A 27,683-nucleotide genomic window follows, 5' to 3' on the forward strand; every position below is an offset into this window, starting at 1 on the left:
GTTGTCTGCCCGGCTGTCCACGCATCGCTCTCGCCCTCCATCTCTCCATCTGTCCCCTCTTCCTTCCATTCTGTTGAACTCTTTCTCTGTCCAGCGTCTCCTTCGGGTGCCGGTGCGGTTCAGTTTGTAGAGATGGAAAGAAAAAAAAAAAATCCAGAAAAATGGCTTTCAAAGCAGTTTTAATAGCGCCGCTATGAGTTCAGAGGTTAAGGGTCACGACCCTGGCCGCGCACCCTTGACCTGGTGTAACGGCCTGTGAGGTGTACTGGAGGTGGATAATGCAGGATTGATGTCGTCGGGTTATTGATCCGCCTGTTCTGGCCTTTGTGTGAGCCTCTGTTGCCAAGTTTATTTGGGGTGGATCGCCTGGTTGAGTCATGAATACAAATGAAAGGTTGATGGCAGGTGTGTATGGATCAATGTCCTATTCTGTGTTGTTATTATTATGTGTGTGTGTGTGTGTGTGTGTGTGTGTGTGTGTGTGTGTGTGTGTGTTTGTTCATACAGTACGTCTGTGTGTATTACTGAATGCATATGGGAGTGCTGTTGTGTATGGATGTGTTGCTGGTGTGTGTGTGTGTGTGTGTGTGTGTGTGTGTGTGTGTGTGTGTGTGTGTGTGTGTGTGTGTGTGTGTGTGTGTGTGTGTGTGTGTGTGTGTGTGTGTGTGAATGAGAGGAGTGAGGAACGGCATCAGTAACAGGAGATGTCGTGCTGGTACAAGGGTGTTGGGTTTCCCGGGGTGATATTCTGTCACTCAGTACACAGTCAATACATGTTACCAATGCACACACTCTAAGATGCTTATATGACATACTGCAGATTTCAGTTACATCTGCTTGTACAACAAAGCATCTGTAGGCACATGCATGAGCAACCACAAACACACACAAACACACACAGACACACACGTCTTTTGGCTTTGGCTGTTTGCGCCATAATTACACACACTGTAAAAGCTGGACGTGTAAACCTTTGGCCTGACGGCACATTATAACGCGAGCCAGCAGGACGGCAGAGAAATCGCAGACTTTCCATGATCCATTGCTTCAATAGCATTTCCTGCCACACGTTGTGGGTTATGGACAAAGTTGTTATCTCTCAGACTGCAAGAGCTCAACCCTCTTTATTTCTAAAAAAAAAATAAAAATAAGCCACACCCTCCCTTCTGTCCCCCAGTTGTCGAGTGTTAACATGGCTCGTGCAGTGAGCCCCCGTGGAAGTGGGGTGCGTGCGGCCCACCGTGTACCAGCACCCAGAAACTGGGGGGAAATGACACGCTCTAATGCACCTATTCGTCATTCCTGACACACTGTTGTGTAATGCTAATCTAATCAAAGGGTCCTCCTGCACCGGGGTTTGCATTTGTGTGTGCGTGCGTGTGTGTGTGTGTGTGTGTGTGTGTGTGTGTGTGTGTGATCTAGCAAGATCCTACTCTTGCCGCCAGACCTACGCTCTGTCGTCGCTGATTGCTCCAATTAATCACCCAGGCCCGAATTCTCTCACAGTTGATGCAAATGTAATTTCATTCCTGGGGAAAGTTGGCTTTGTGCAGGTGCTGGGAGGATGAGAGAGAGGACAAGCTTAAATGAGCTCCCTGTTGTTGTTTACGCGCAAATAAATTGCACAGAGAGAGTGATTAGGTTTTTAATAGATATGGGTTATTGTTTTCCTCGCCACTTTAACGTTTGTATTTCTGTATTTAATTATACGTTTCTTTATGTTTGTGATTTATTTAGAAGGGATGAGAGTAATTCTTGTGATGAAACGCATGCTAGTTCTTCTGACAGGAAGTACTCTAGATGTCAACAGGAAGTGAGAGCATGGGTGTCTCGTGTGTGCGGGGTGAGTTTGATGGATTATGCTCTCCCCTCCTAGCCTCATGTAGCCTGAGATAGAATCTGCCAGGGTGCGATACAATCAGCGAAAATCTTCTAATGAATTTCCTCTTGGCATGACAGAGTAAGGTTGGGGCGCAGAGTTCAAGGGTCGGGGTCACTGAGGACTTTTTAATCACGGTAGATTGGACAGATGTATGTGTGGCCTCTTCAGCTCAGCTTTGAAACTCTGATGCTAAACTGTGGTTTGATGATTCTGAGCGCCACAACGTCCCCTTTATTCACAATTAAAGATCCATTCTGATCAGGCGTGGTTCCTCTAGTGTGGTTTATTGCTTGTCACTTAGCTGGAGGTTTATTGATCTGTATATTGGAGGGCTTCTTGAAGAGTTTTCAGTAAACATTGTTCATTTAACACTGTGTCTTGGCTTATGTTTTGTTTTTTTTGGTATACTTACAAAAAGTATACATTTTGTACAGTACTCAACTAGGGCTGCAGTAATCGATTATTTTAGTAATTGTGTATTCTGCTAATTACTCCATCAATTAATCAAGTTATCAGATAAGAAATACCTTTGCTTTATTAAAGAGAAATCATAAATATACAAAAGAGAATCAATTTTAAATAAAATTTTTCTGAATTGCAAAAACAAATAGGTAAATTAAAAATAGTTTCAGTTTTTTAAAGTATATATGATTTTTTCCTCATGACCTTCTTTTTTTTTTTTTTTTTTTTTTTTAAATAAGAAACAAAAAGAAATGCAAGTATATTTGCAATAGCGGCGTGAAGGCTTGATGTCCGGAGTCATGCACGAGCTCCAGAGCTCCACACTGTGTGAACCCCTCCTGTCTCACTCTGTCCTGTCTCACTCTGTCCTGTCTCACTCTCCTGGCTCTGTTCGGTCTCTGGCTGCGCTTGCCGTCTGCCTTTTAATGAACACGTTTGGCTATTGTCTTCACCAGAAGCCGCTTGACCTTACGGCTGTGAAGACACGGGATTCTGGGAGTTTAATAGCCTTTCCGTCGCTTGCTAATGATTCACGACAATATGCAAAAATACACATTCTACATGTTATCCTCTCGCCCTTCTGCAGTAGAAGTAATACAATGTCATATCGCTCTAATGTTGTTTTGGTGTGCTCCCACATTTTTGTTCCTAGCGAGCCTAGTATTTGGCTACTGAATCTGTTTTGCACATATTTCGTGCGGATGGGGTGTAGGAATATCAGTTTTAGTAATTGAGTAACTGATTACTCAGCCCTATATCTATGAAACATTATGGCATTCCAGTGTTCTAAATAGGTTACTGTTGGCAAGATTAACCCTGGGCTAAATTACACTGAGAATGGGTCCTAATCAAGGAGTTGATCCGATCTGTGTTCAAAAGGCAGCACTGAGAATACATTTCCAAAAGAAAGCAGAGGAAAAAAATCGCAATGTAAAAATATGGAAGCGTCTAAATAGTTTCAGATTTCTGTTTTGTGTGTGTGTGTGCGCGCGTGTTCCCTTTCTGCAGTGATTTGGATTTCCTGCTACATGCATGGGTCTAATATCTTTACTTTAAAGTTGCCAATTACACCGTTACCGTTTGAAATTTTTATGAGGGCTATTTATTTACTCATGAGCTTGTCTCTTTTGTCTGCCCCCTTGAGCTGGGAGACGGAGGGAAATAAACTCTGTTATGGAGCAGAACGTCTTCCCAGAGCTGGAAGCATGCATTAATCCTGTCCACCAGAGATGTGCAGAGACAGGGAGACAGAATATAAGATCCACTATCAAGACATCTACTCCATCTAAGTAATTTAGAGTGATGGGGGCATTGGGAAAGGCTTTGCATATTACATGAAGATCGCCTTTGGAAGTACTCGTCTTTCCATTCGGGGCCCGTGTGTAATAGCCTTGTTGTCTCGGACTGTCTAATCCGCTGTGACAAGCGCCCAGACCTGACGCTTTTGCGAGATTTACCTACTGCATATCACTTGAAAAGGTTTCAAGCCCTGATTAATAAATAATGCTTCACATGTAAAAGCACTCAAAGGCAAGACTGGGGGCACTTGTCTCCAGCTCTGCCTGACTGTTCACCGTTTAGGGTGATCAGCCTCTGTCTGCTCACTATAGGCCAACCCGCCTAAGATCACCTCGGCCAATGGAGTCTTTCGGAGCACAGAGGACCGATTATGATGTGACAATGGGTCGGTTCTTACTGTAGTTGGATACTGCATTCTAGAACACAATTGAGAATGTTATTGACCATTTATTATTGTTATTATTATTATTTACATTTATATAGTGCTTTTCTTGAACTCAAGGAAACTTCTCTAATTAATTAAGCAAGCAATAGCAAACAAATAAACCATCAGACAAGCACTAAACTGTGAATGTGCCTGTGCGTGATTGTAAAGGAGCCATTGCTGATCCTGGAGGTGTGCCAGTGGCTCTCCTGTTTGGAGAAATGTCGGCCGGCATCGTTGCTGATTTATGGCAGATGCGGCACGCCGTAGCGCTGCTCCTGAGTGAGCAGAACTGGGACGCACCCCGCCCTGCCGCAGAGACGGGCTGGACACGCTGCGCGTCTAGAACCAGAACCGTTGGGGGGGGGCCGAACAAACTGACGTGTTGTATGTGAATTTGGCACAAATGGAAAAATCACCATGAACTGTGTTGGATGTAGTCAAGCCTTGTTTTTCCGTTTCCATTTCCAGTAATAAACTGCGCTGTGATATTGCAGTTGGCAGCCCTGGCTGCAGTATTCATAAGGGCCGGAGTTAACCTGTTAAACAGATGGGATGTTTCTAACCTCTGACCTTTAGCCTGGGAGCAGAGAAGTTTAACCTACCAACCCCCCCCCCCTCCCCCTGGGTCAGAGGATTGTATATCAAATGTGTATCAATACTCAGTACAAAAATATTGATTGGGCAACAGCTCAGTCATGGAAGGGCCCAGTTGAGCCAGGTGTGAGCAGGACTAAGAATGGAAAATTTGGATTGGTTTGCTACTTCCACTGTTGGCACTCCTATTTCAAGCTTATTGGGCAAATGATGCTACAGCGGTTGCCATGGTTCAGGTGTGAGCAAAACCCATTTAAACGTTAAAGTCCCAGGGGGCATGTTAAATAAAAATGATTACATTTGTTTTGTTTTTTTTCTGCTTCCAAGCTTATTTATATTTTCTGTAGAGCTTGATGTAGATGTGTAAAGTTTATATGAATTTTGAATGAAAAGAAAAAGAAACATGAACAGTGCTCATAAACCCCACCTACCGCTCCCCTCACGAGCGGGAAAAATCAGGATGGGCCATCCATGTGTGTCTGAACTTTTGTTCACTGCTGGGACTTGGCCAGACTGTTCCAGTGCAAACGCACAGTTTTGATACAAGTCATGCAGGAGGGACCAGAGACATTGTCCCCCCCCCCCCACCCCCAAGAGACAGACCTGCCAGTTTACAAACATTAAGACGTTGGAGAGTCACTGACTGCTGATGCCAGCATTAACCGAACTGAACCATAATCACGGCGTTCATTTCCCTGGAGCTGCAACCTTTTGCTCTCTCATTCAGACACGGTGCTGTTCTTCTGGCTCCAACCTGTTAAAAAAAAAAAAAGCAGCACGATGAAGCAGCAGAGCAAACATGCACTAGAAAGGCACTGGAGGAGCGATAGAGCCTCCATCTCTCCCCACCGGCTCTGCGGCCTGCTGGGTAGCATAACATACACGCAGGGTTCAAGCGCCGGCCCAGACCACGTGCTGTCGTCGCGCTCCCCCTGTGTGTCCAGGGCCGTGACCCACGCGTGTCTCTGGGGCCGGGGCCGCTGGCTAACTCTGCTCTCGGCATTCTTTGAGCGCCGGGCCCCGCCGAGGCTCCGGAGAAACACAACGACACAGAGCGGCTCTTAACCCAGCCGGCGCCCTGCCGCTCCGGGCCGCGCCGTGCCGGAGAGGGGCTCTTCCGGACAGGAAGCGTGAGCCCCGGCTCATGTGGAAGCGCTGAAGCTGAGCGTCTTTTAATTGGCTCCCCGACCGTGGGGGCTGTCAGCCCAGCGCGCCGGTGCTCCTTATTCTTGTTCTCTCTGCAGTCTGCACACTCTCAGCTTCCCAGTAGCTTTGCTTTGTCTACAGCCTAAGTTCACCGAAACTTCAAAGGTCTTATTTTAGCTTCAGACTGCTTAGTCTGACTATTCTTAGTTGACCCTGCTTTCTCTCTCTCTCTCTCTCTCTCTCTCTCTCTCTCTCTTTCTTTCTTTCTTTCTCTCGTTTGTGTCTCGGTCTTTCTCTTTTCTTCTCTTTTGTGTTCATGTTTGTAGATGGGAGTGTGGCGTAAGAATCATGTCAGCGTGGTGCATTCTAATCCGTCCCAGACATGAAGTTGAATTGTTTCTTTATTTAAGACAGATTTATGTATATTGTTATCATTCCCGTCACCTCTGGCCATCCAGCTGGGTGTAGTATAAGCGGTTTTAGCCAGTGCCTGAATTCAGACAGTAATGCGTTCTTTAAATCAAATAAAACATCTGGGTTTTGGTCGTTTAAAGGTCCAGCGGTTTTTTAGATTTCACTGTGGATTTTTAAAAAAGCTTCAAATCCCAGCATATCACACGCAATCACAAATGAGTGTTTAAGAACAAACCTTTCCGTTTGGTGAGAGGATATATTTGTCGTCTCCCTTTAAGTCTCTGTGGGTTTTGTGAGTGCAAAACAACGACAACAACATTAAAAAAAACCCCACAAAAAATAAAACAACCGCAGCTGCCTGGTCAGTGTTGTGTATTTTCTCTAGACTAGATAACATCTGAGAACAGCGCGGAGGTGTGTAGATGTGTTGGTCCAGTCACATCAGTAATTAAGCTGCCCACACACGCTGTCAGACACTATTCTGATAGACCAGGCCAACGATTGAGGACGACTTGCGCGCCACCTCAAACCCCGCTAGCGTGACTATGGAACGGCACAGCCATGGAGCACTGTGACCATGGGACAGCGCAATTACAGCCTAGTGGAGTGGTTTGAAGGAGTGAGCAGGGCTGTGGGGTTCACACCGCCACTTTTGAGTTCAGTTATTTCCTTCATCTTCACGGTATTTTTAAAAAATCCTGTCCGTCCATCCCATGCTCTTCAAACAGCAGTAAGAAGTTTTATTGTGTTTTCCTTTTCTCTTTTCATGGACTAATTGTGAATTCCAGGCTGCAATTTGAGGTTTGCTGCGTCCATCGTTTTTGTCTTTATTTTGTCTTTATTTTGTCTTTTCCCCCATGGAGACGTCGCACAGGCTGTGTCGTCGAGCCAGCTCTTGCTGTACTGACACTTTGGGTCTGAATGTCCAGCTCGCCCGCCTGACCAAAACTCTTCCGCGGGCTTCGGGCGATGCGACAATGCAAGCGTAGCGTAAACGTCTCCACCCGGTCTCGATGCGCAGCTCTGCCCTCGCGCCTGTCAGATATCCCTTCTGTTTCGACTGAACTTCAATCCCCCAGCCGGCCAAAAACAAACAAACACCTGTGATTATAACTGATGGCTTGGTAGCGTCTGATGGACTTGTTTATTTTTTTGTTGGAAGGAGCCAAGCGAGGTGCCCATTTCCCTGCCCTGCAGTGGTATAAGAGACTCCTGCATTGCATTGTGGGTCTGTGTTGTGTCAGAGGTGTTTTAGTTTGGTGGGTAATTAGGCTTTTCTCAATCAGCAGCAGTTACGAACAAGGTGGTGCAGTCATCATCATATGAGACTAAACAAAGACTGAAACAGGAACTCTGGATCACCTGGCACTAAACACGCATGCCGTGGCTCTTTCCAAAGCAAAGTGGCAACTTAAATATGCAATTTCAAACATCATTAGTGCACATTTTTAATGCTTGTTAAATTGAATTACATGTCTTCTGTGTTTGATGTGCATTGTTTATGTAGCAGTATTTATTGGTGCGTTTTGATCTTTTGCGGGTATGTGCTTGTGTGCAGAAAATGTATAACACTGCCTTTAGTGATGGCACTGTAACATGTTACATTTGTTTGAGATGATCCCTCTTTGATGTGTGTTCTCTGTGTGGTGTGGTGATGCATTTGTTTGGTGTTGTGCACACCATAACCAGACTTGCTGTGTCTGAGCGCTCCACCAGGACTGTAGCAGACACATGCCCTGGAGCTGGTATACTCAGAAAAGTCTCTCTCTCTCCACACACACACACACACACACACACACACACACACACACACACACACCCCTTCTCTTTCCCTCCCCAGGGAGCAGAGGGTCTCATGGTTTCCATACCGCATCCTTTGTCATAGAAATCCATAGCATTTCATAGCAATCCGAACATCCATTTTGCCTTGAAAGCTACCGGATTTGTCTTTCTTTAGACCATTCGTCTATGATTCGTCGTCTTTCTCTAACCTTACTGGACTTGTACAGTTTTGGCCTTCTGTAATGATGTTCGATTTAGGCTCTCAAGCACTGTTGTTCAACAGAGAAGGAACAGCACATCTTACATATACTAAATCTCCGAATGATAAATATTTTCTCTTCTAAGACAGGTTGCTACTCTTACTCAGAACTCTTCAATGATAGTGCGAGACCTCTGCTAGTGTCCGACCCAGGAGACCTCCGTGCACATCCTGCAGACTGTAAATCGGTGCTGAGAGAATGCTGAGAGTTTGGTACCAGTATGATGCGTGGTTTTTTTTTTTTGACCGCTTTAACCTTGAGGAAGTTTCTGGAATAGATAGTGTTTATTGGTTATTTTAGTGACGTTCACTGGAGTATAACTCAGATTTAAACTGCTCGTGGGTGTCCAACAGCAGGGCCCGAGGCCGTAAAAACGAGAATGGCGCTTCAGGCCTGTCCCTGAAATCGATCCACATTTGCTCGTACGCTCTCACTCACGAGTGAAGTGTGATGTCGGAGAGATGACCTGGAGAGATCAGGTCGAGTGGTTGCCATAGTGTCAGGCCCAGAGGTGGCTGGGTGGAAGAGGTTGGGGTCAAAGTTGAGAGGTCACAAATGGTTGCTTGTATCCTCTCATCAGGTCAAGACGGGAGAGGTCAATGGGAAGCATAAAACCGTATCAGGCGGCTCCAGAGTGACCGCTGGAAATCCAATAAGCGTCAGAGGTGCCGTCCCAGCACATTTCCGAGATCGTTACGGCTCTTTGATTGGGGTCATCGCTTTCTTTAATTAAAGAATGATGCCTTTTCCGTAGACATGGAAGCTACATTTATCTGAGTGGCAGCAAGCTTCCGACACAGACGTTCTCCTGACGGTGTGGGCAGTGACCTCTGGAGAGCAGACCAATCAAACGGCTCGCTGTCTCTGCATGGCTATGAGCCCCGCGCGGTCTGAGCTGCCTTTAATGGGAACCGATGCAAACGAACTGGGAAGGGTTTAGCGCAAAGTGAATACATATGTCATCACTGGATTTTAAACCGCACGTTCTGAGTAACAGATCTGTTTCTGTTTTTGTTTTGTTTTTTTCTGCTCAGAGGAACTTTGTGATTCTGCTTCCTGGGTGGTTTAGGTTCAGTCCTAGACAAGGCCCTATTATGGCCCTCCATCTCTCCATCCGTCTCTCTGTCTGTCCCTCCATCCCACTGTCCTTAAGCATGTAATCTAACCATCTCTAAATCCCATCCATCCCTTCAGCTCTCCTTCTGTTTTATCCCTCCATCCATCGCTCTGCTTTTTTTTTTTTTTTTGCTTCCAAGTTTACTCCCGTCTTTTTATTTATTTATTTTTTGTTTTATCCTTGATTTTGTGGAGTGAACCTTTCGTCCACCGTTTACATTCCTCTAGTCTTCCGGCCACTGCTTTATTTTCCCCCATTGTGCTCTTAAACGCCCTCTCTGTAACAGAGAGTCTCAAAGCCCCTCCCACCAGTCTCAAAGCCCCGCCCACGTGCACCGAGAGGCTTTAACTAAAAAAACAGAGACAAATCTGCTATATATCAGCAGCTATAATTATGAGTGAAAGCTGAAAAACTACGTCTCTCTCTCTCTCTCTCTCTCTCCCCCTCTGTCTCTCTCTCTCTCTCTCTCTCCCCCTCTCTCTCTCTCTCTCTCTCTCTCTCTCTCTCTCTCTCTCTCTCTCTCTCTCTCACTCACACACACACACACACACACACACACACACACACACACACACATTTTGACACTTGCCATGTTAACAGGTTAAAGTGTAGTTTATTTTGGTTTGGTTCGCTTTTCCTCTCTCTCTGGGACTGGGGAAACAGCACTGTTTGATGAAACCAATGTGTCTGTCTCCATCTTGAGTTTCGCTCTATGACTTTAGAAGTAAGCAGGTGATTAAAAATAAACTGAGTTATGAAATTATCAACTGCGTGTCAAGTCATCCTCACATCCATTCTCTGCCCTCGCTAATAAATTATCTCCTGACCATTTAAAAAAAATTTGAAGTCTGTGTAATGTGATCCCTGATGTATTTCCTTTTGCTGATGTATGCTTCTGGAATCTTCTGGACAGTTTAGACTTCATACGTGGCCGGAATGCTGCTGTTCTTACTGTGCTGTCGAGGATCCAATGGAAAGTGTTGAAATGTCGATATGACTGTGGAAATAGCTGACGCGTCTCCAAGGTGACGGGGGTTGTGGTTTGCAGGGCTGTTTGGACCGATACCCACTTCTACATCTGAAACAGAGTGGGAGCAGTAGTCAACACGCTGCCCCCATCTCTTACTCCTGACCTCTGACCTTACATCTGAGGAAAACTGGCTTCACTCTGTTACATTGCTTTCTTTCTCTCTCCCTCTCTCTCTCTCTTTCGCATATACTCTTCCTCTTTTACTGTCTCTCTCTTACTCACTCACACACACACACACACACACACACACACACACACACACAGATACACTGTATAACTTATAACTAAGGCTATAGTACTTGAATCACTCTGTGTGTGTGAGTAAACCACTGCTGTTCTGTGTTTTTACAGGAATGGCAGAATTCTATCCAGAAAAACGCTGGTCTAGCCTTCATTGAACTGGTCAACGAGGGCAGGTAAATATTTAGTCCCCACCTGTCAATACGGGCAGGTGGCTACTCTTCACCTGTACATGAGGGCAGGTTCCTATTAGAACTCCCCCCCTTGCTGGTTATCAGGGGCAGTTAATGAGCCACTCGCCCCTTGCTTTAGCCACCTCTTCATTATCTGCCCCTGTCTGTGCCCCAGGGCACTACACACACACACACACACACACACACACACACACACACTCGTACTGAATGAGAATCAATACCTTGCAAAACGAGGTTTCACCAGTGACCCCCAAGGTCACAGTGACCCCAGAGGTCACAGCTCCTGTCAGTACGGGCGAGTTACCGCAGGCCCCGGTTGGGAGCGGCCGGCAGCAGGAACAAAAGGCTTCCCGCCCGCAGGCCTCGCCGAGAAATCCAGCTCATTTTTCCGAGAGGAAGTGCATGTCAGCTCTGCTGGACCCTTCCATTACCCAGAATCCCACAGGGATGAAAGAGAACCTTATCGGCTTCGGGCTCTTAGAACTCCCTTATTAATGCCGGCGATGCTAATTTATGCTAATGAATGCGTTTGTGCGCAATGCTAACGAACGTCCCAGCACGCTGGGTTTTTCCCTCTTTAAAATAGCAGGGGCATCTCTCTCGCTCGCTGGCCCTTGCACAGACATGCACCGCGAAGCGGCGGCAATTCTGTCCATCCTGTTTCAGAGTCGCAGCGATGCGTTGTCGTTCGTTTGTGCGCCGTGGCTCCTAAAGGTGCATCGTCTGTAGTTTGTCCGTGTTGGATGTTTCTCGGTAGGGACGTTGCACCAGATGTCTGATGGGCTCTCGTGCGAACAGCTTGATTTGCAGTGCAGGGGATGGTAACACTATCCTGCTCTCGCTGAGAGAGGAAGAAAAAAAAAAAAAGAAACAGAAACAGAGTCGAGAGAGAGTGTGTGCGCGCGAGAGGCACACCTCTGGTGCGCGACGCCATAAACCGAGAAGCCGGCGGTGCACTGAGGTTATTGATGGCGTCCAGGGTGAGTGGGGCAGGAGTGGGGAGGATGAGGGGCTTCAGGGGCCAGTGGGAGGCCTCGTGCTGGACAGTCACCAGAGAGTCCCGGGCACCTCCGCTCCCCCGCTGCCCGGCTCGGACACTCCAGGCTCGGGTTTCCACCCTCCTCCTTCCCCCCTGTTATTCTTCCACTTTGCACGGTCCGTAGCCTCCCGACCCGTGGAGAGCGGATCCATAACCTTGTGGCCTGGACCGGGCTGCTGAGACCTGCTGTCTTTATGACTCACTGTGGGTCAGAGCTGGAGGAGACAGAGGAAACCTGATCTCAGAACGGTGCTGCTGACACCCAACATGCTGTGTGGATTCTAAGAATTTGTGTTTGTGTGTGTGTGTGTGTGTGTTTAAGAGGTACGAGTGCTAGTTCATATGTAGCAACAAGAACAGGGTTAAGGGTCAGGGTTAGAAGTTAGAACTCCCTTCCTCTCCATATAATTAGAGATGCATATCATTAACAAATCAATTAGTGGTTGTTTTAGTGGAGCTAGTTTATAACCACTGTGGCAAATGTAATTTTCTGCCTTTTTAGCGGTGGGTGTGGGTGTGTGTTGGGGTGGGGGGGGGCTCTGATTTGGTCCTTAGAGCCATTTCATTTCACTAAATTTTATTTTACAGATGCTGTGTGTGGGTGGGTGTGTGGGTGTGGGCGTGTGTAGACTTCCACAGAGGAAGTATTTGAGTGTTTACTATAACAACACAAGGGATTATCTGTGTCTGTCAGCATCTAGTTACTGACTTGGATGGTCTTAAAAGACTTGATGTGGGATTTCTACAAATGTTGAACTCTGTTCTTTTGTCTCTCTGTTCTGCTGTCTCTGTTCTTCTGACTCTCTCTGTTCCCCTGTCTCTCTGTCTGTCTCTAGACTGCTGAGTCACACTATGAAGGATCACCTGGTGCGCGTGGCAAATGAAGCTGAGTTTATCCTGAGCCGCCAGAGAGCAGAGGACATCCACAAACACGCTGAGTTTGAGGTACACACAAAAACACACAAACGGCCACACTTTACACTCACAACAAACACCGGTAATGCACTGAACTGATTCCTTCTTAAGAAGAATGAAACTTTATGCAGTGTAAACTGATTCTCAAGTCATCCTAGACATACCCTCGTGGTGGTGTTCTTTTTAAATAATTAATTTCTCTTTCATTGCTGGACTATAACTTTTGTCTGAGGCCTGTAATCCCATCGCTGATGTCGAGCGATTATTATTCTCTTTCTGTGAGAGCCAAGAGTCCACGCAGCTGTCCGTCACCTCCAACGAGCTGCCAGTGTGATGGAGAACAAATGTTTTCTTTTCAAACACAAAGTGCACGCGGCCTGTGCTCTGGTGTTGAGACTATGAGGAGTGCTTTTGGCATTGTGTCCTGCCAAAACATGGCTGGGGAAATGATTTATCCCTGCCCACAGCCAAAAGGCACTGCCAGTGAACAACAGACAACGGCATGACGCACACACACAGACACAGAGACACACACACACACACACACACACACCCCACATACTTAAACACAGTGTCTTCTTTGTATCAACTCTTTCTCAAAATTTTCTTTTCTATTGTTCACTCTTACATATCTTACACACACATACACACACACACACTCAGACTCTTTCTGAATCATATTATGTCAGTTTGGTTCCCAGTTGAGGAATATTTTGCCACTGACAGGAATACAACATCTACCCTCAACCTCTCCCTCCCTCTCTCTCTCCCTCTCTCTCTCCCTCTCTCTCTCCCTCCCTCTCTCTCCCTCTCCCTCCCTCTCCCTCCCTCTCCCTCTCCCTCTCTCTCTCTCCCTCTCTCTCTCCCTCTCTCTCTCCCTCTCTCTCTCTCCCTCTCTCCTCTCTCTCTCTCTCTCTCTCTCTCTCTCTCTCTCTCTCTCTCTCTCTCTCTCTCTCTCTCCCTCTCCCCCTCTCTCTCTCCCTCTCCCTCTCCCTCTCCCTCTCCCTCTCCCTCTCCCTCTCCCTCTCTCTCTCTCTCTCTCTCCCTCTCTCTCTCTCTTCCCCTTCACCCCCACCCCCGATACTTAAACCAGTCTGTGAGGGTAGATGCTTGGTACCACTCCAGAGCTCTACAGAGCCTGCCTGTTTTTTAAAAGCCCCTGTTCACCTTCCCATGCTCTCCAGTAGTAAAATGTTATGCTTTCAGAAAGGTTCAAGGCAGGGTCCTGTATTTGAAACGGCTAAAAGAAAAGTGGGGGGCGGGGAAGAGTGAATGCGAGTGTAAAAAAGTAAACATGATACCTGGGGAGCGCCGTGAGTGTCGGGTTTTGTGCGGAGCTCTGCAGTAGTTGGCTTTAGGTGAGGTCATGTTTTGTAGGTCCAGGTCCTGCATGATTGGCCCCTACGGCCGTATATTGACATCCAGAACTCACAATTCAAAAATCCCATGGGCCGCCATAAAGCCGGACTCTCCCCCACCTCTTGGGTTTGATTGACAGCATTGCCAAGTGTGCTGCTGAATGATTGTTAGAGTCAGTTACGGAGATGACTGTGTTGCATGTCCTTGAGTGGAATCAGACCCAGTTAGCTCCGTCACGGCCCTGTTATTGCATTCCCTTCTAGAATAGCTAACTGCTCTCTTCCCATAACGCTACTGGATTAACAGATTCTCTATCTGTCAGGCAATAGCTGGACAGAAAACAGCTCCTTTTTGAGTGCTAGTTCAAAATAAAAGTCCCTTTACTGTCAGTCAAATGACCAATGATTGCTAGGACTAAAATACTACTAAAGCTGCATCACAGAGACTAACTCGACAAAACCAATGTCATAGATTTTAACTCGACTAAACCAGCATCGCACAGTTTACTAAACCAGCATCACCCGGACTAGTTTTATTAAATCTTCATGGAGATTAACTCTACTTAGCTGTTGTTATAGAGACTGACAGTGTTGATAGTAAAATTCTAGTTAATCAGTTTGATATGTTGACTAGTTAAAGCAGGTCATGATACTAAGCCAGGCGTCAGGCTACGCAGTCATGCAGCGCCTGTGCTTAAACAGCATCTACTAGGCTCAGACTCTCCTTAAACAACCTTCCTCATCCTCGTTCTCACCCCGGCTCTCCAGAGAGAAGCTCAGCATGCTCCGCCTCGTCATTCCTGTTACCCCAAATTCCTCGGATCGGCTGTAATCTTGCAGGCCCGTGCTCCTGGGACGCTCTCTGCTTACCTCGCTCTCGTTCTAATTGGCCCCTCTGGTGTTCCTTGGAGCACCACACAGCTGGTGTCACGTGACCCACCTCCGTAGCCGGAATCAGGAATAGTGCTGACTCGAGATGCAACACCAAAGTAGAACGTCAAAATAACGAAGATGTATCGTGGACCGAAATAGATGAAATACTGTTTTCATGTTTGATTCTAAACAGATATCCAAATATTAGAAATTCACAGGTAGGGAAGCAGAGGGCTGTTTACAATAAAGGAGCTTTGTCTGTGGTCGCCTGGGGAACAGTGCTGTGCAGGTTTTCCTGCTGTATTTTTAACACTGCAGTGTAAGTTCCCACAATGCCACTGGGTGAGAGAAGGGGTCACTAGCTGTGGGTTGCCGTGGTTACATAGTCACGCATGAATGTCTGGTCCAGTGTGGGGACCGGTCACTGCCACCCATTCTCCCTGACTTTTTACTGTTTCCTCAAAGCCCAAAATGGCCAAACCTCCTCACGGCTCAACTATGTCTTACAGAGACCCAGAAGAGCTGAATCAGGTGTGTCTGGCCTGACTGCTAAGTGAACTGGATGCTTTTGACATTTTGTGTCCCTCCGTAGGGAGCGGATGGCAGGTTTAAAGGTTACTGTAGCCATTTTGGAATCAGTGTTTACATTTTTACTTGATTTGTGTTCCCTGCTGAACCTGCTGGTCAGGCGGCTATTAGCCACGCCCCCTCACTTAGCCACGCCCCCTCACTTAGACCCAGTCGCTACTGCACGACCCGTGAGGCCCTGATAAGTGCCCGGCTGATATTACTCTATTGATTTGACCTCGTTCTGGTTGGGTCGCTCCTTGCACACAGCTACTGGTTTCATTTCGTGCTGCCACAATAAAACTAACAGGCCAGTGAAACACGCCCCCGGGGGAGGATTTTCTGATGCCCCACAACCCCCATCTGGTCCTGCCAGCATGGCACTCTCTGTTTTGAAACGGCACGCTGACCGTGTTCGGTCCAATTGAGGTGGAGCAGCAACATAGCAGGCTGGGAGACCAAAGGTCCGATTAGATGCTCCTTCTTTCTGCCCCTGCGCTGTGGGATTGTCATTCTAATGTTGGGAATTGTTTTTTTTTTCTGTTTCGTTGATTAGCTGGCGCTTCTTTAGGAATTTAAAATGGGAATGTTGAGATTATAAAGTTATAATGTTTATCACCGTTTAGCAGGTGGCCTGTGACTGCATTAGCTGGTAGGGTATGTTCATGGTGCGGGTTGAGTGTGTTCAGTTAAGGGTCAGCATCGTTTTGTGCTGTGTTCTGTGTGCGGTGATCTGATCTGGCGTGGTGCTTCTGTATGTAATGGGGTAGTTGTATGGAATGGGCTGCTGATAAATTATTCACCAGATAAATATGAGTTTAGGTTTGCTCTCTGTCAGCTCTAATATCTTTTAGTAACAGTGATGGAAGAGACCAATTATTTAGACTGTAAAGATTGCTTATGTACGATTCTCCCTCTTTCTCTCTCTCTCTCTCTCTCTCTCTCTCTCTCTCTCGCTCTCTCTCTCTCAATTCTCTGGTTCTTTCCCTCTGTGAACAAGCACGCACTAGGTTTGAGATTGAGTTATCTACTCCAGCCCCTGGGACAGGGATGATGGTGACCATCAGGTCCTGATGGACACTGAGATAAGCAATGGAAATCCAATTATCTTTCAGTGTTCTCTTTCTAATAGGATCTCAAATACAAAAAGATCCCTTCGATCGCCGTCCGTGGCCAGGAGTGAGTGAGATGAGGGAGCAAACAAAATGCAGAGATAGACCGAGAGAGGGAGACGGAGGAAGAGAGAGAACGAGAGAGAGAGAGAGAGAGAGAGAGAGAGAGAGAGAGAGAGAGAGAACTCGAGAGAGAGAGAGAACTCGAGAGAGAGGAGAGAGAGAACTAGAGAGAGAGAGAACGAGAGAGAGAGAGAGAGAGAGAGAGAGAGAGAACTCGAGAGAGAGAGAGAGAGAACGAGAGAGAGAGAGAGAGAGAGAGAGAGAGAGAGAACTCGAGAGAGAGAGAGAGAGAGAGAGAGAGAGAGAGAGAACGAGAGAGGAGAGAGAGAGAGAGAGAGAGAGAGAGAGAGAGAGAGAGAGAGAGAGAGAGTGGTGACCTCTGCTACTTGTTATGGGTATTTGTTCATTAGGAGTGAAATGTGAAGGGTGCAGGACTACAGGGGCAGATGGAGAGTTCCTGATAGAGGAGAAGGAGAAAGAATGAGGTGCCCCCCCCCCGTCTTCCCTTCTATCTGTCTCACACGCGCTCTCTCTCTCGGCTACCTTTCACTTGATCCTGATGTGATTAAGTTAAAGTTGAAGTGTGATTTTGTGTGTGTGTGTGTGTGTCAGTGTGTGTGTGTCAGTGTGTGTGTGTCAGTGTGTGTGTGTCAGTGTGTGTGTGTCAGGGGGAGCAACAGTAACAGAACCGATTAAGCTGTAGTATGTAATGTGTCTGTACTGTGATGCTGTGGTCTCTGCAGCGATGTCTGTTGTTTAAATGTACACAAATCAACAGCATTACAGTCACACTTAAATACATGCAGACTGCAAACACAATAACACAAACACCCACACTCAGGGTGCCTGAGGATTTAATTCTGTACTGGCTGTACTGGTTGCCAACAGAGATGCTCTCTCTCTCTCTCTCTCTCTCTCTCTCTCTTTCTTTCTCTCTCTCTCTCTCTGTTCTCCTCCCTCTCTCTCTTTCTTTCTCTCTCTCTGTCCTCCTCCCTCGCTCTCTCTCTCTCTCTCTCTCTCTGTCCTATTCTTTCTCTCACTTTCTCTCTTTAATTGATTCCCCAGGTAATTCTGGTGCACAGGCACACTGTGTGTGTGTGTGTGTGTGTGTGTGTGTGTGTGTGTGTGTGTGTGTGTGTGTGTGTGTGTGTGTGTGAGAGAGAACAGGTCATATCCCGTCCCTCATTGTCCCCTGTAGTTCTGTGACAGCAGTAAGCCAGTGAGATGACCTCCCGTTGTTCTGTACGCTACGTCTGCAGGCCCGTACAGTCCACATGCGCTTAAATTACTCCAAACTTGAGTACTGTTCACACTTTGTCTGTTTTTATATCGCCTTTAAATACATGTTCGTAAAGTCAGGAGTGCTACATTGTGAGAGAGTCGTGTGTGCGTCTCTGAACTCAGTCTGCTGGTCACCGTGGCGACGTGGCTGTGCACGGTTTCTATACCGAGAGTGAAAACAATATTCTGCATTTATATTCCTTCTTCTCTCTCTCTCTCTCTCTCTCTCTCTCTCTCTCTCTCCCTCTCTCTCTCTCTCTCTCTCTCTCTCTCTCTCCCTCTCTCTCCCTCTCTCTCTCTCTCTCTCCCTCTCTCTCTCTCTCTCTCTCCCTCCCTCCCCTCTCTTCCCCTGGCTGCAGACCATGTCCATTTTTCACGTGCCCGTGCATATCCTTCATTTGACTATTTTTCACCCTAAAAGGACACGCTTGATTCCCGGCTCGCTTCGCACGCCGCGACCTTGGAGTGCGCGCGGAGTCGCTCCGCCTCCCCTCGAAGAAGAGCGGCGGGGCGCTGGAGGATTGGCAGGCGCCCTAAGATGAAGCGTCTGCCACGCGTGCCGTGCGAGCGCTCCATTAAAAGCGCACAACGAAGGAGGCCAAGGGGGCACACCGGTGGTGGTGGGGACACAGGAAGAGATAGTTTCATGATAAGTTGTTTCGCCTACGTTAACCTTGATGGTCACCATGACTGCTAAGGGCAGATTACAGTGACAGCCTGTACTCTCTCTCTCTCTCTCTCTCTCTCTCTCTCTCTCTCTCTCTCTCTCTCTCTCTCCCCCTTTCTCTACCCTGTATACTGCATTTGTGCCCTGTAGTGTCTGGGGAGCCTGTAGTGCAGGGAAATCAATACAGGAGGCTGCTGCCTGACAGGAGTTTCGTTGCAGAATTGAAGTGCCTGTCAGCCAGTGTCATTCTGGGACTTTTGTTGGCCATTGGACTTTTAAGGCGTCGTTTTTCTCCGACGCGCCTCTCCTCCGTCTGCCCCCACCCACGCCCCCCCCCACGCCCCAGGTGAGCGCAGAGGTTCTGCGGGAGACTGATAGGTCGAGAGATCGAGTAAAATGAGAAACTCTTTGATTTGTTAATCTTGGCACCCCACCCCCCCGATTCCAAGGGTTCAGTTTCCATCCTCATAGCATCTCTGAGCATCCTCTGGCTTCAGCAGAACTGAAGAGAGCGTATGTGTGTGTGTCTGTGTTGGTACCTTCAGGGGTATTTGCATATAGGAGACGAAGCAGTGAAGGAGGACTTGTCCCAAGGGGAGTAGAGAGAGCGTGTGTGTGTGTGTGTGTGTGTGTGTGTGTGTGTGTGTGTGTGTGTGTGTGTGTGTGTGTGTGTGTGTGTGTGTGTGTGTGTGTGTGTGTGTGTGTGTGTGTGTGTGTGTGCATGCGTGCCCCAGCCATCACTGGTGGGCTGTGAACATCAGATTCTGCTGATCTAATAAGGTTCTCACAGGCCTTCATAATGAACCTCTGACAAGCACTCCAAAATGTGTGTGTGCGCGTGTGTTTGTGTGTGAGTGCACATGGGCGCACACATTTGTGTGTACATGCACTTTCCTCATTGGGCTGTGTGTAGGTGTCATTCCTATGAGGAGGTGATTATGTTCTTTAACCCACCGACCCTGTTTGTATCAGGCACTGTACTGTTGGACTCGTGGTGTGTGTAATTGGCTTCACAGCACAGTCAGACGGTTACATCTGTTTTTGCTTACATTCGCCAGAAACTCCCAGCAAATAATGGCACTACAAAAAACCCCACGGCTCTGTTCCGCCGTATGGGTTCGGGTACAGCGAAAGCGCAGCGTCAAGACGACCTGGTTTTTTTGTCTTCAAAGAGAGAGATTGTCATGCCAGCAGACTGTCTGGACCTGTCCTGTCCTCCCATGGGTGGAGAGGGTGGAGCAGGTGGAGACAGGATGACAGTGACGTGCACTAGCTGTGTGATCGGGTGTCGGGTGTCTACCCTGTCTGGTACTGTCACAGGAAACACATAGCACAGGCAGATGGGGATAATTAGTCTGTCCTACACATAACAGTCTCTACTGGGCTCCTCTCTGGACAGCCAAACGTTTTGGACATGGTTAGCCCTTCATCACGGAGTTTCAGGGTTACTGCAGGATACAGACCTCAGCATTTTCCTTGAAACGTTAACGGGCGTTTGAGTCTGCGGTTGACAATTGCAGGGACGTCGCATTTTGCAAACAAAACGGTGCTGTTTGACACAGTGGCTGATGGGTAAATTTGGGCGCTAGTCAACACTGTAGGATGGTTGACATCGTTTGGATGATGTCACCTCTCAGCTTTTCTCGTCATGCTCGAAGGCCGAGGTTGCGCGCTCAGCTGGTGGGAAGCGTTTTTAGTCTCGCGAAAACGCCGCTGCGTGTCCAGGAAGCCCATTAAATCGTTCCATGGTTCACAGCCGTCACCACAAGCTGATGAAGTGCCTGTTTATGGAAATGTGTTTGAACTTGTGGCAGCTAATTAATAACGCGTTAATCAGTGGCTGAAAAGGAGCAAAGCAAACCCAGAAGGTGGTTTGCTCTCTCCATCCCGGCCGTGCTGATGGGGCGCACGCACACCCTTTTTGGCAAGACCTCAAAGCTTTGGACAGGGCACCCAGCCCAGCACTGCGCCAGGGGCCATGAATCAAACATCATATTAAAATCCGGTTCGTTTTAGTTAGTCTTATTGCCGTCGATCTCGCAGTATTTAGGATTCATACGAGCGTTTTACAGCCTGATTTCCAGCGTGGACATGCATGTTAAGCCCATCAGTGTTTTTCCGTGACCTTTATTCTTTTTTTGAAAAATCTTTTCTTCATTTCATTCCCTCTAGCTGGCTTTTCCGATCGCAAACGTTCAATCTCTTTGCCTGGATTTGACCTTCTCTGTAGGCCGAAGACAAATCGCGCTCTCTCTCTCTCTCTCTCTCTCTCTCTCTCTCTTTTGGTGCTCTCTCTCTCCACCTCTCTCTCTCTATCTCTCCCTCTCTTTCATCCATATTCCTCCATCAGACAGTGGCGTGGGTTAACGTTTACGCATTCAGCCCGATTCGTTTACCTCCTCTCCCCGAGTCTGCCTGCGCTTTAAGGTCAGCGCCCAGTTAAACGCCGCAGAAGGAGACGCAGATTGATAATTAGGAGGAGCCGAGGCCCCGCTAATGTGATTCATCTCCATGGATTTCCTGTCATATGTGAGGAGTGGACGTCCGGATCGGAGGGGAGGGTCCATTAGGAAGCTTTCTGCTGCGTTTACCACTGGCTATCTCTCTACGCAGTCCAAGCAGAAGGAGCGCGCCCGGGCTTCAGGGCTCGGCGGAGACATGCTCCACCCATCCTGCAGTTCAGGGCCTAATTGAATTTTGGGCCCATAACACACAATGGATGGAGCAGGGGGAATTGCATTAAGAGAGCTCCGATCGCTGCTGTAACCTTTTGGCTTGATTGCTGTTTTCTAGACGTTGCATCACGGGCGAGAAGACGTGGGCTCTCCGCTCTGCTCTCCCGCCTTTGTCTGGGACTGCAGAAGTGCTTTTCTCCCTTCGTATTACTTGGCTTTTATTATTTGTTTAAATAATTTTTTGTTGGTGCTTTGGTTTTCTTTGGTGTTGAACACACTATATAAAAGTTTTTATAAAAATCTTTCTGTAGCATGAGGTGCTTTGTTACACCATCACATATGAGTTCAAAGACCTTTTGATAACAGATTCTGACAAAGAATAATGTGCCCCTTTGCATTATGGGTATTTTCTACATTTTTTAGTGTAGCCCAAAGGCATTAACAAATACGTGTCCAGCGTTATTAATCACCGTGACAACGACTTGGAAATGACCCAGAGTTCCATTTGTTTCCTGTGTGTATAGAGTTACATGCGTGCGCATGCACATGTGCGTGCATGCATGCGCGCACACACACACACACACACACACATGCACACAAACACACTCACACGTTCATATCATCTGTGCATGGAGATCCCTGGAGTTTTTTCCTTATATGATGTATATTTTTAACATTATGTTTCCTGAATGGCATGTATTTCGGTTTACATTCTGGGATGCGTTCGCTAGTATAGGATATACACTGATGTGCTTTTGTTACATACATATTGCATGTGTGCAATATACATGTATAAATCAATGGACTAAATAAATAATTGTGCACAACATATACTGAATATACTCAACCAGCCAGTGCATTTTTCCAGACACTAACCCACCAATACTGAAATTGTTTAAATACATAAATCCATATATAACCATTTTTAAGCCATTACCGTGTCATGGTAATCAGGCTATAGATTCCTAATGTGTGTGTGTGTGTGTGTGTGCGTGCGTGTGTGCAGTCTCACTGTGCTCAATATGCTGCTGAGAAACGTGATGAGGAGAAGATGTGTGACCACCTGATCAGAGCTGCCAAGTACCGAGATCACATGACTGCCACCCAGCTGATCCAGAAGATTGTCCATATTCTGACAGACAAGCACGGAGCCTGGGGAAACTCCTCCTACAGGTAACACGGCTGCACACAGCTTCACACAGTAAAGGTGTTATATGTTCTATAGGTGTTCTAGGAGCTCTAGGTTCTATAGGTGCTCTAGGCTGTCTAACTGCTCTGTAGCTCTCAGCTCTAGGGTCTGATACTCTGCAGGTTGCTACTTACTGGCAGTTCCACTGGTACGGGCGGAGCCTCTCAGCCCTGAGGATGAGGTCTGGCTGACGTTCTGTTCCGTTTCTGGCGGACAGTCATGACCGAAGCTGTGACACCACAGCCATGTTGGATCCCCTCTCCAGACTTTAGCGCAGGCTCTGAACTGCAGATAGGCTGATGGAACTGGACTGCGCTGCAGATGTTGGGTTTGGAATGGGGTGGTGGGTCTGGGATCATGAGGCAAGGGTTTCGTGTGGTGAAGCCCACCTGTGTGCGACCATGCTCGACTCCTCGCTTCCTGCCGTCCCCTGCGTTAGCTGCCGTTACGGCGGGGACTGTGCTGAGCCCGCTGCCCTGAATATAACGCGTGGGTTGTTGCGTTTGGCCAAGATGAAAGCAGAAGCGGCCGTTAGCTTTGCTGCTGCACACGAGCAGCTGCTCTGGACCAAACCCGCACACACGCCTCTAATGATGCCTGTGCATGCGGGCCTCTCTAATCTTGAGGGGTGATGAAACTTTCTCACTGTTACCCAGTCTCTCATTCCTCCTCTCTGATCCCCTCCTCCTTGTTAGCTTGAGTGCGGTCTCCTGAGGCTAGTGTAGTGGTCCATGGCTTGTGGATTACGGTTTCCTGATTTTCACTTCCCCGCTCCCTCTCTCTCTCTCTCTCTCTCTCTCTCTCTCTCTCCGCTGATGCATACAGATGCCCCAGAACCCAAACCCATATTCTCACACGTGCTCGTGACTCCATGCAGGCCGGGGGCTAAAAGGGACTAATCCCTTATTTACCTACGTGTTGCCTCTCACCTCTGCCCATGGATTTGCTCTACCAGGCAGCAAAGCAATAACATCAAATCTACTTACAAACACTGGGAGCTGGGAATCGTCTCAGAGCGCTGACTGCGTTTGAATCTCAGAATGGTAGAATGGTCCTTGATTACCATCTAATTTTTCCTGCCCACAGCCTCTCTCTCTCTCTCTCTCTCTCTCTCTCTCTCTCTCTCTCTCTCTCTCTCTCTCTCTCTCTCTCTCTCTCTCTCTCACTCACACATACAGATTAATAATGTTGGTAATATAAACAGGGTTTGAGAGGAAGCACTGGTAGTGATTCAGAAACCTTAATTAAAATGTAACGCCTTTTTCTAGAAACTTTTACAAAACCTTAACAAAGTATTATTTAAACCACTACATGTAATACGACTACAGTTATATGAACATGCAAATGCCCTCACACGCGCGCACACACACACACCCCTGCACATTCAGTCTCTATGAAAATGAAATCAGTTGTCTCGGAGGGCGTCCTGTCTGTGTGATTGCACTCTCTTTTGTTGAGAGGGTAAGAACAGAGGCACTGGGGTCCCCCTCCATAAAGATGTATTCCCCACAGCTTCCATTCAATAAAACGATGAAAATGAAAATATTCTTTTCCTCGTGGCCTGATGGGAGCTGTTGTTTCCTTGTGGCAGCCATCTAATATCATCTGACACTCGCTGACCTGCCTGAATGCAATTTGTGTCTTAATATCCAGCTTACACCAGCTCCGGCCTCTGGAGACGTGAGGTGTTAGGTGATTCTCTCTCTCTCGTTCGCGCTCTCTCTCTCGTTTAAGGTTGCATGCTCAGAGTTTGGACTCCTGCAAACAAAGGAAAAAGAAACGATGTACGCATACACACACACACACACACACACACACACACACACACTCACACTCGTCTGGGACCAGTCTGCCCTTCACTGTCATTGACCCTCCTTTTTCTTATTCTCTCCCTCTTTTGATTGGTCTTCAGTTTGATGGACAGTTGCATCCATCTGTCTGTGTGCGTGTGTGCTGGTGCAGGTGAGCATGTGATGTCTGAGAGAACCAGACAGACTGCAATTGTAGCTACAAATGAGCCTCCCAACAGCATATACTCTCTCTGTCTCTCTCTCTTGCTCTGATTCTCCCTCTCTCTCTCTCTCTCTCTCTCTCTCACTTTCTCTCCCTCTGTGTCTCTCTCTGATTCTCTCTCTCTCTCTCTCTGATTCTCTCTCTCTCTCTGTCTTCTCTCCTTTTATTTGGCGGTGTGGCCATTGTATTTATTTGGGTCAGAAGACAGATGATCTCTCATGTAGATGACACACAGGAAAGTGAGTGTTTGGAGGAGAGACGATGGAGAGAGGGAGGGGGGGGGGCTTAGGTCTCAGAGGACAGATGTGCCTTTCTCTCATATCCTTCTCCACTGCATTTGAATGGTAGGACTAATGTAGCATGGAAATGTACTCTGCTATGGGGAGAACAGTCTACACTGCCCAGCCTGTTAGAGGGAGCGAGGGACCAATACAGCTAGAGAGAAAGAATACGAGAGAGGGAGAGAGGGGGGGGGGAGAAGGGGGAAAAGAAGGGAAGTCAACAATTTTGTGTGTGTAAAATAAAGACAATATGAGCGAGTGTGTGGAATGTGGCTGTGTGTGTGAGTGTGCGGCTCGTCACAGCAGGACACACTAAGCGCTTCTCCTTCGTCCAGGAGCATGCTCTCGGTCCTCTTATTCCCTCTTGTCTTTTTCTTTATTTTTCAGTTTCTCACCTTCTTTACATCTTTCGCTTCTGCCTCCATGGCTTGAGCTCCCTTTCTTCTTTTCCTCGTTTTCTCTCCCCCGCCGTCTCTCTCTGTGACGGAGGCCCCGAGGTTGGAGACAGACGGAGCCCCGAGACATCCGTCTTCCCCCGTGTGGCAGGAACCCTCTTCCACACCAAATCTTAGCGATGTGCACTCCAATTTTTCTCCAGTAAATCAAATCTTCCCTTTCCCTCAGAAAGACGAATGCTGCAGAGCTGCACTGCTATAGAAAAAAAAAAAAAAATCAATGTGGCTAAAATTGAAACAGTATGCCTGCCTATCGATCGGCCGGGTGAGAGCGAAGCCCGTAGCTTGGGAAGTGTTCCGCTGGACAGATAGCTCACCTGTAATGGACAAACTATCAATATTAGCACTGCTGCTTCTCCCTGCGTGTCACTTCATGTCCTGGTCATCTTGAGGGTGACATTTGGTGATATTTGGCTTCACTCTCTCTCTCACACACACACACACACACACACACACACACACACACACACACTCTCAGCCTTTTGAAAGATCTGATCTTAAAACAAACTTCTTCTAAAACACACTGTTGTCTTTTTATTACACATCAGACATAAAAAAAAAATGGACAAAGATTATCCTATAAAGTGCGGTGGTTTTAATTGATACTTGTTATAGCATATAAATTGTGATAATAATATAATGTAATTTGCATGAACATTTTAAAATACTTTAACACATTTGTTAATATATTTTGATTAATAATTAATAATTTCATTTTATGTTAATTTATTTCATGGGTGTTCTTTGTATTGACAAACACACACACACACACACACACACACACACACACACACACACACACACAGTCACCAAGCAACTCTCTTGGGAGTACTGAATTCTGTCACACCCAACAATGTGTAGAGAAAGGTTCTGCCTTTATAGTCATCTACTGCTACAACTCTCTCTCTCTCTCACACACACACACACACACACACACACACACACACACACACACACACCTTCCTCTCACTTCACGCTATTTAGAATGGTTCATTAGTGTGATCAGGGTTGGTGTGGTTAATGGTACCCATACATCATCCTCTTCCTTCATTACATGCTGTCTGATATGAAAGACCCCTGCTGTTCTACCTGCCAGAGACACACACCCACACACCTACACACACAAACACACGCATTATGTATTGCTGCACTTGAGGTCTTACGCTGACTCTAATGATGGTGTAGGAGAGTAGCCCCTAACGGTTGCCTAACTCTCCCCTTAATCGGGCATGAGACGCAATAAATGATTTACCCTTGTAGGGTTTTTTTTCCAGACACAACAGCATTATTTTTTTAAGCGCTACTGTTTTACTGCCCCCTCCAAAAAGCATAAAAAACCTACAAGGACTTACAAAACCACAGTACACACACACCCATATGTGCACACCCATAAGTATGCATACCCCCCCCCCCCCACACACACACACTGCTAAATATACTGCGTATTGGCTAAAGTCGCCTGACTGATCTCAGCTTGAGAAGTGAAACCAAGCTCAGCGTTGGTTAAGTGGGACATGAAGTATCCTGCCTGCACTTCTCTCGTTCTTTCTCTTTCTGTCTTTCTCGCATTCTCTCTTTCCGTCGCCTTCAAAAAGCCTTATTCAGTGTTGAATGAATACGCTGCCAAATCAGACCTTATATCCACATTGTAACAGTGTATTTATGCAGCTTGTGTAATAGTGTGGTGTGCGAGCGTGTGCACGCGTTACTGCTGACGTTCTTAGATGTGCAGTAATGATTTCTGCTGTTTACGTTCCGATCTCGGCCGCGCCGCCAAACGAAGGAAGCGTGCGCTTAGCTATCTGTGCCATCTCTAGTGTTAGATGGCTCGGCTTACACTTCAGTAATCCTAGACGGGCGTGTGTGTACAGCCCGGCGCATCAGCTCGAGAGCTCTCCCCCAGGCGAAGCCTCCGTCCTGTTACGCCATCGCTCTCCCAGGCCTGCTCCGGCTCTCTGGGTAAACAGACGCGCCGCTTCTTAAACGGTGTGTGCGTGAGAGAGAGAGAGGGAGAGAGAGGGAGAGGGAGAGAGAGGAGAGGGAGAGAGAGGGAGAGGGAGAGAAGGAGAGAGAGAGAGAGAAGGAGAGAGAGAGAGAGAAGGAGAGAGAGAGAGAGAAGGGAGAGAGAGAGAGAGAGAGAGAGAGAGAGAGCAAGCTTGTCTCGCGTTAGGGTTTTTTGTTATGTATCTGAGGATTAGATCGAAGTCCAGTTAAAACCTCTTGTGCACGTTTGTCTGAGTCAGCCCAGCAGGACTGCTGAGTAATTTGGATTAAGTGATGCACAGGTTGACGGCGAATTTTGGGCTGTCACACCGCAGCCTATACAAACCTTAAATGGGTTTATCAGC

The 27,683-nt window shown here is 47.3% G+C and overlaps 1 protein-coding gene across 4 annotated transcripts in view; it reads left to right on the forward strand.

Moving 5' to 3' along the window:
• Positions 1 to 27,683, forward strand: part of lrba (LPS-responsive vesicle trafficking, beach and anchor containing) — a 194,282-nt gene that overhangs the window by 70,098 nt on the left and 96,501 nt on the right. For all 4 annotated transcript variants that reach the window (XM_035530261.2, XM_035530262.2, XM_035530264.2 and 1 more), the window contains exons 34-36: positions 10,765 to 10,829; positions 12,723 to 12,831; positions 22,404 to 22,570. In XM_035530261.2, the coding sequence (XP_035386154.2) occupies positions 10,765 to 10,829; positions 12,723 to 12,831; positions 22,404 to 22,570 (341 nt within the window). The remainder of the gene's footprint in view (positions 1 to 10,764; positions 10,830 to 12,722; positions 12,832 to 22,403; positions 22,571 to 27,683) is intronic.

This window comes from Electrophorus electricus, chromosome 5 (assembly GCF_041902795.1).
Source record: "Electrophorus electricus isolate QZ-2024a chromosome 5, ASM4190279v1, whole genome shotgun sequence".
In the NCBI taxonomy this organism is placed as follows: domain Eukaryota; kingdom Metazoa; phylum Chordata; class Actinopteri; order Gymnotiformes; family Gymnotidae; genus Electrophorus; species Electrophorus electricus.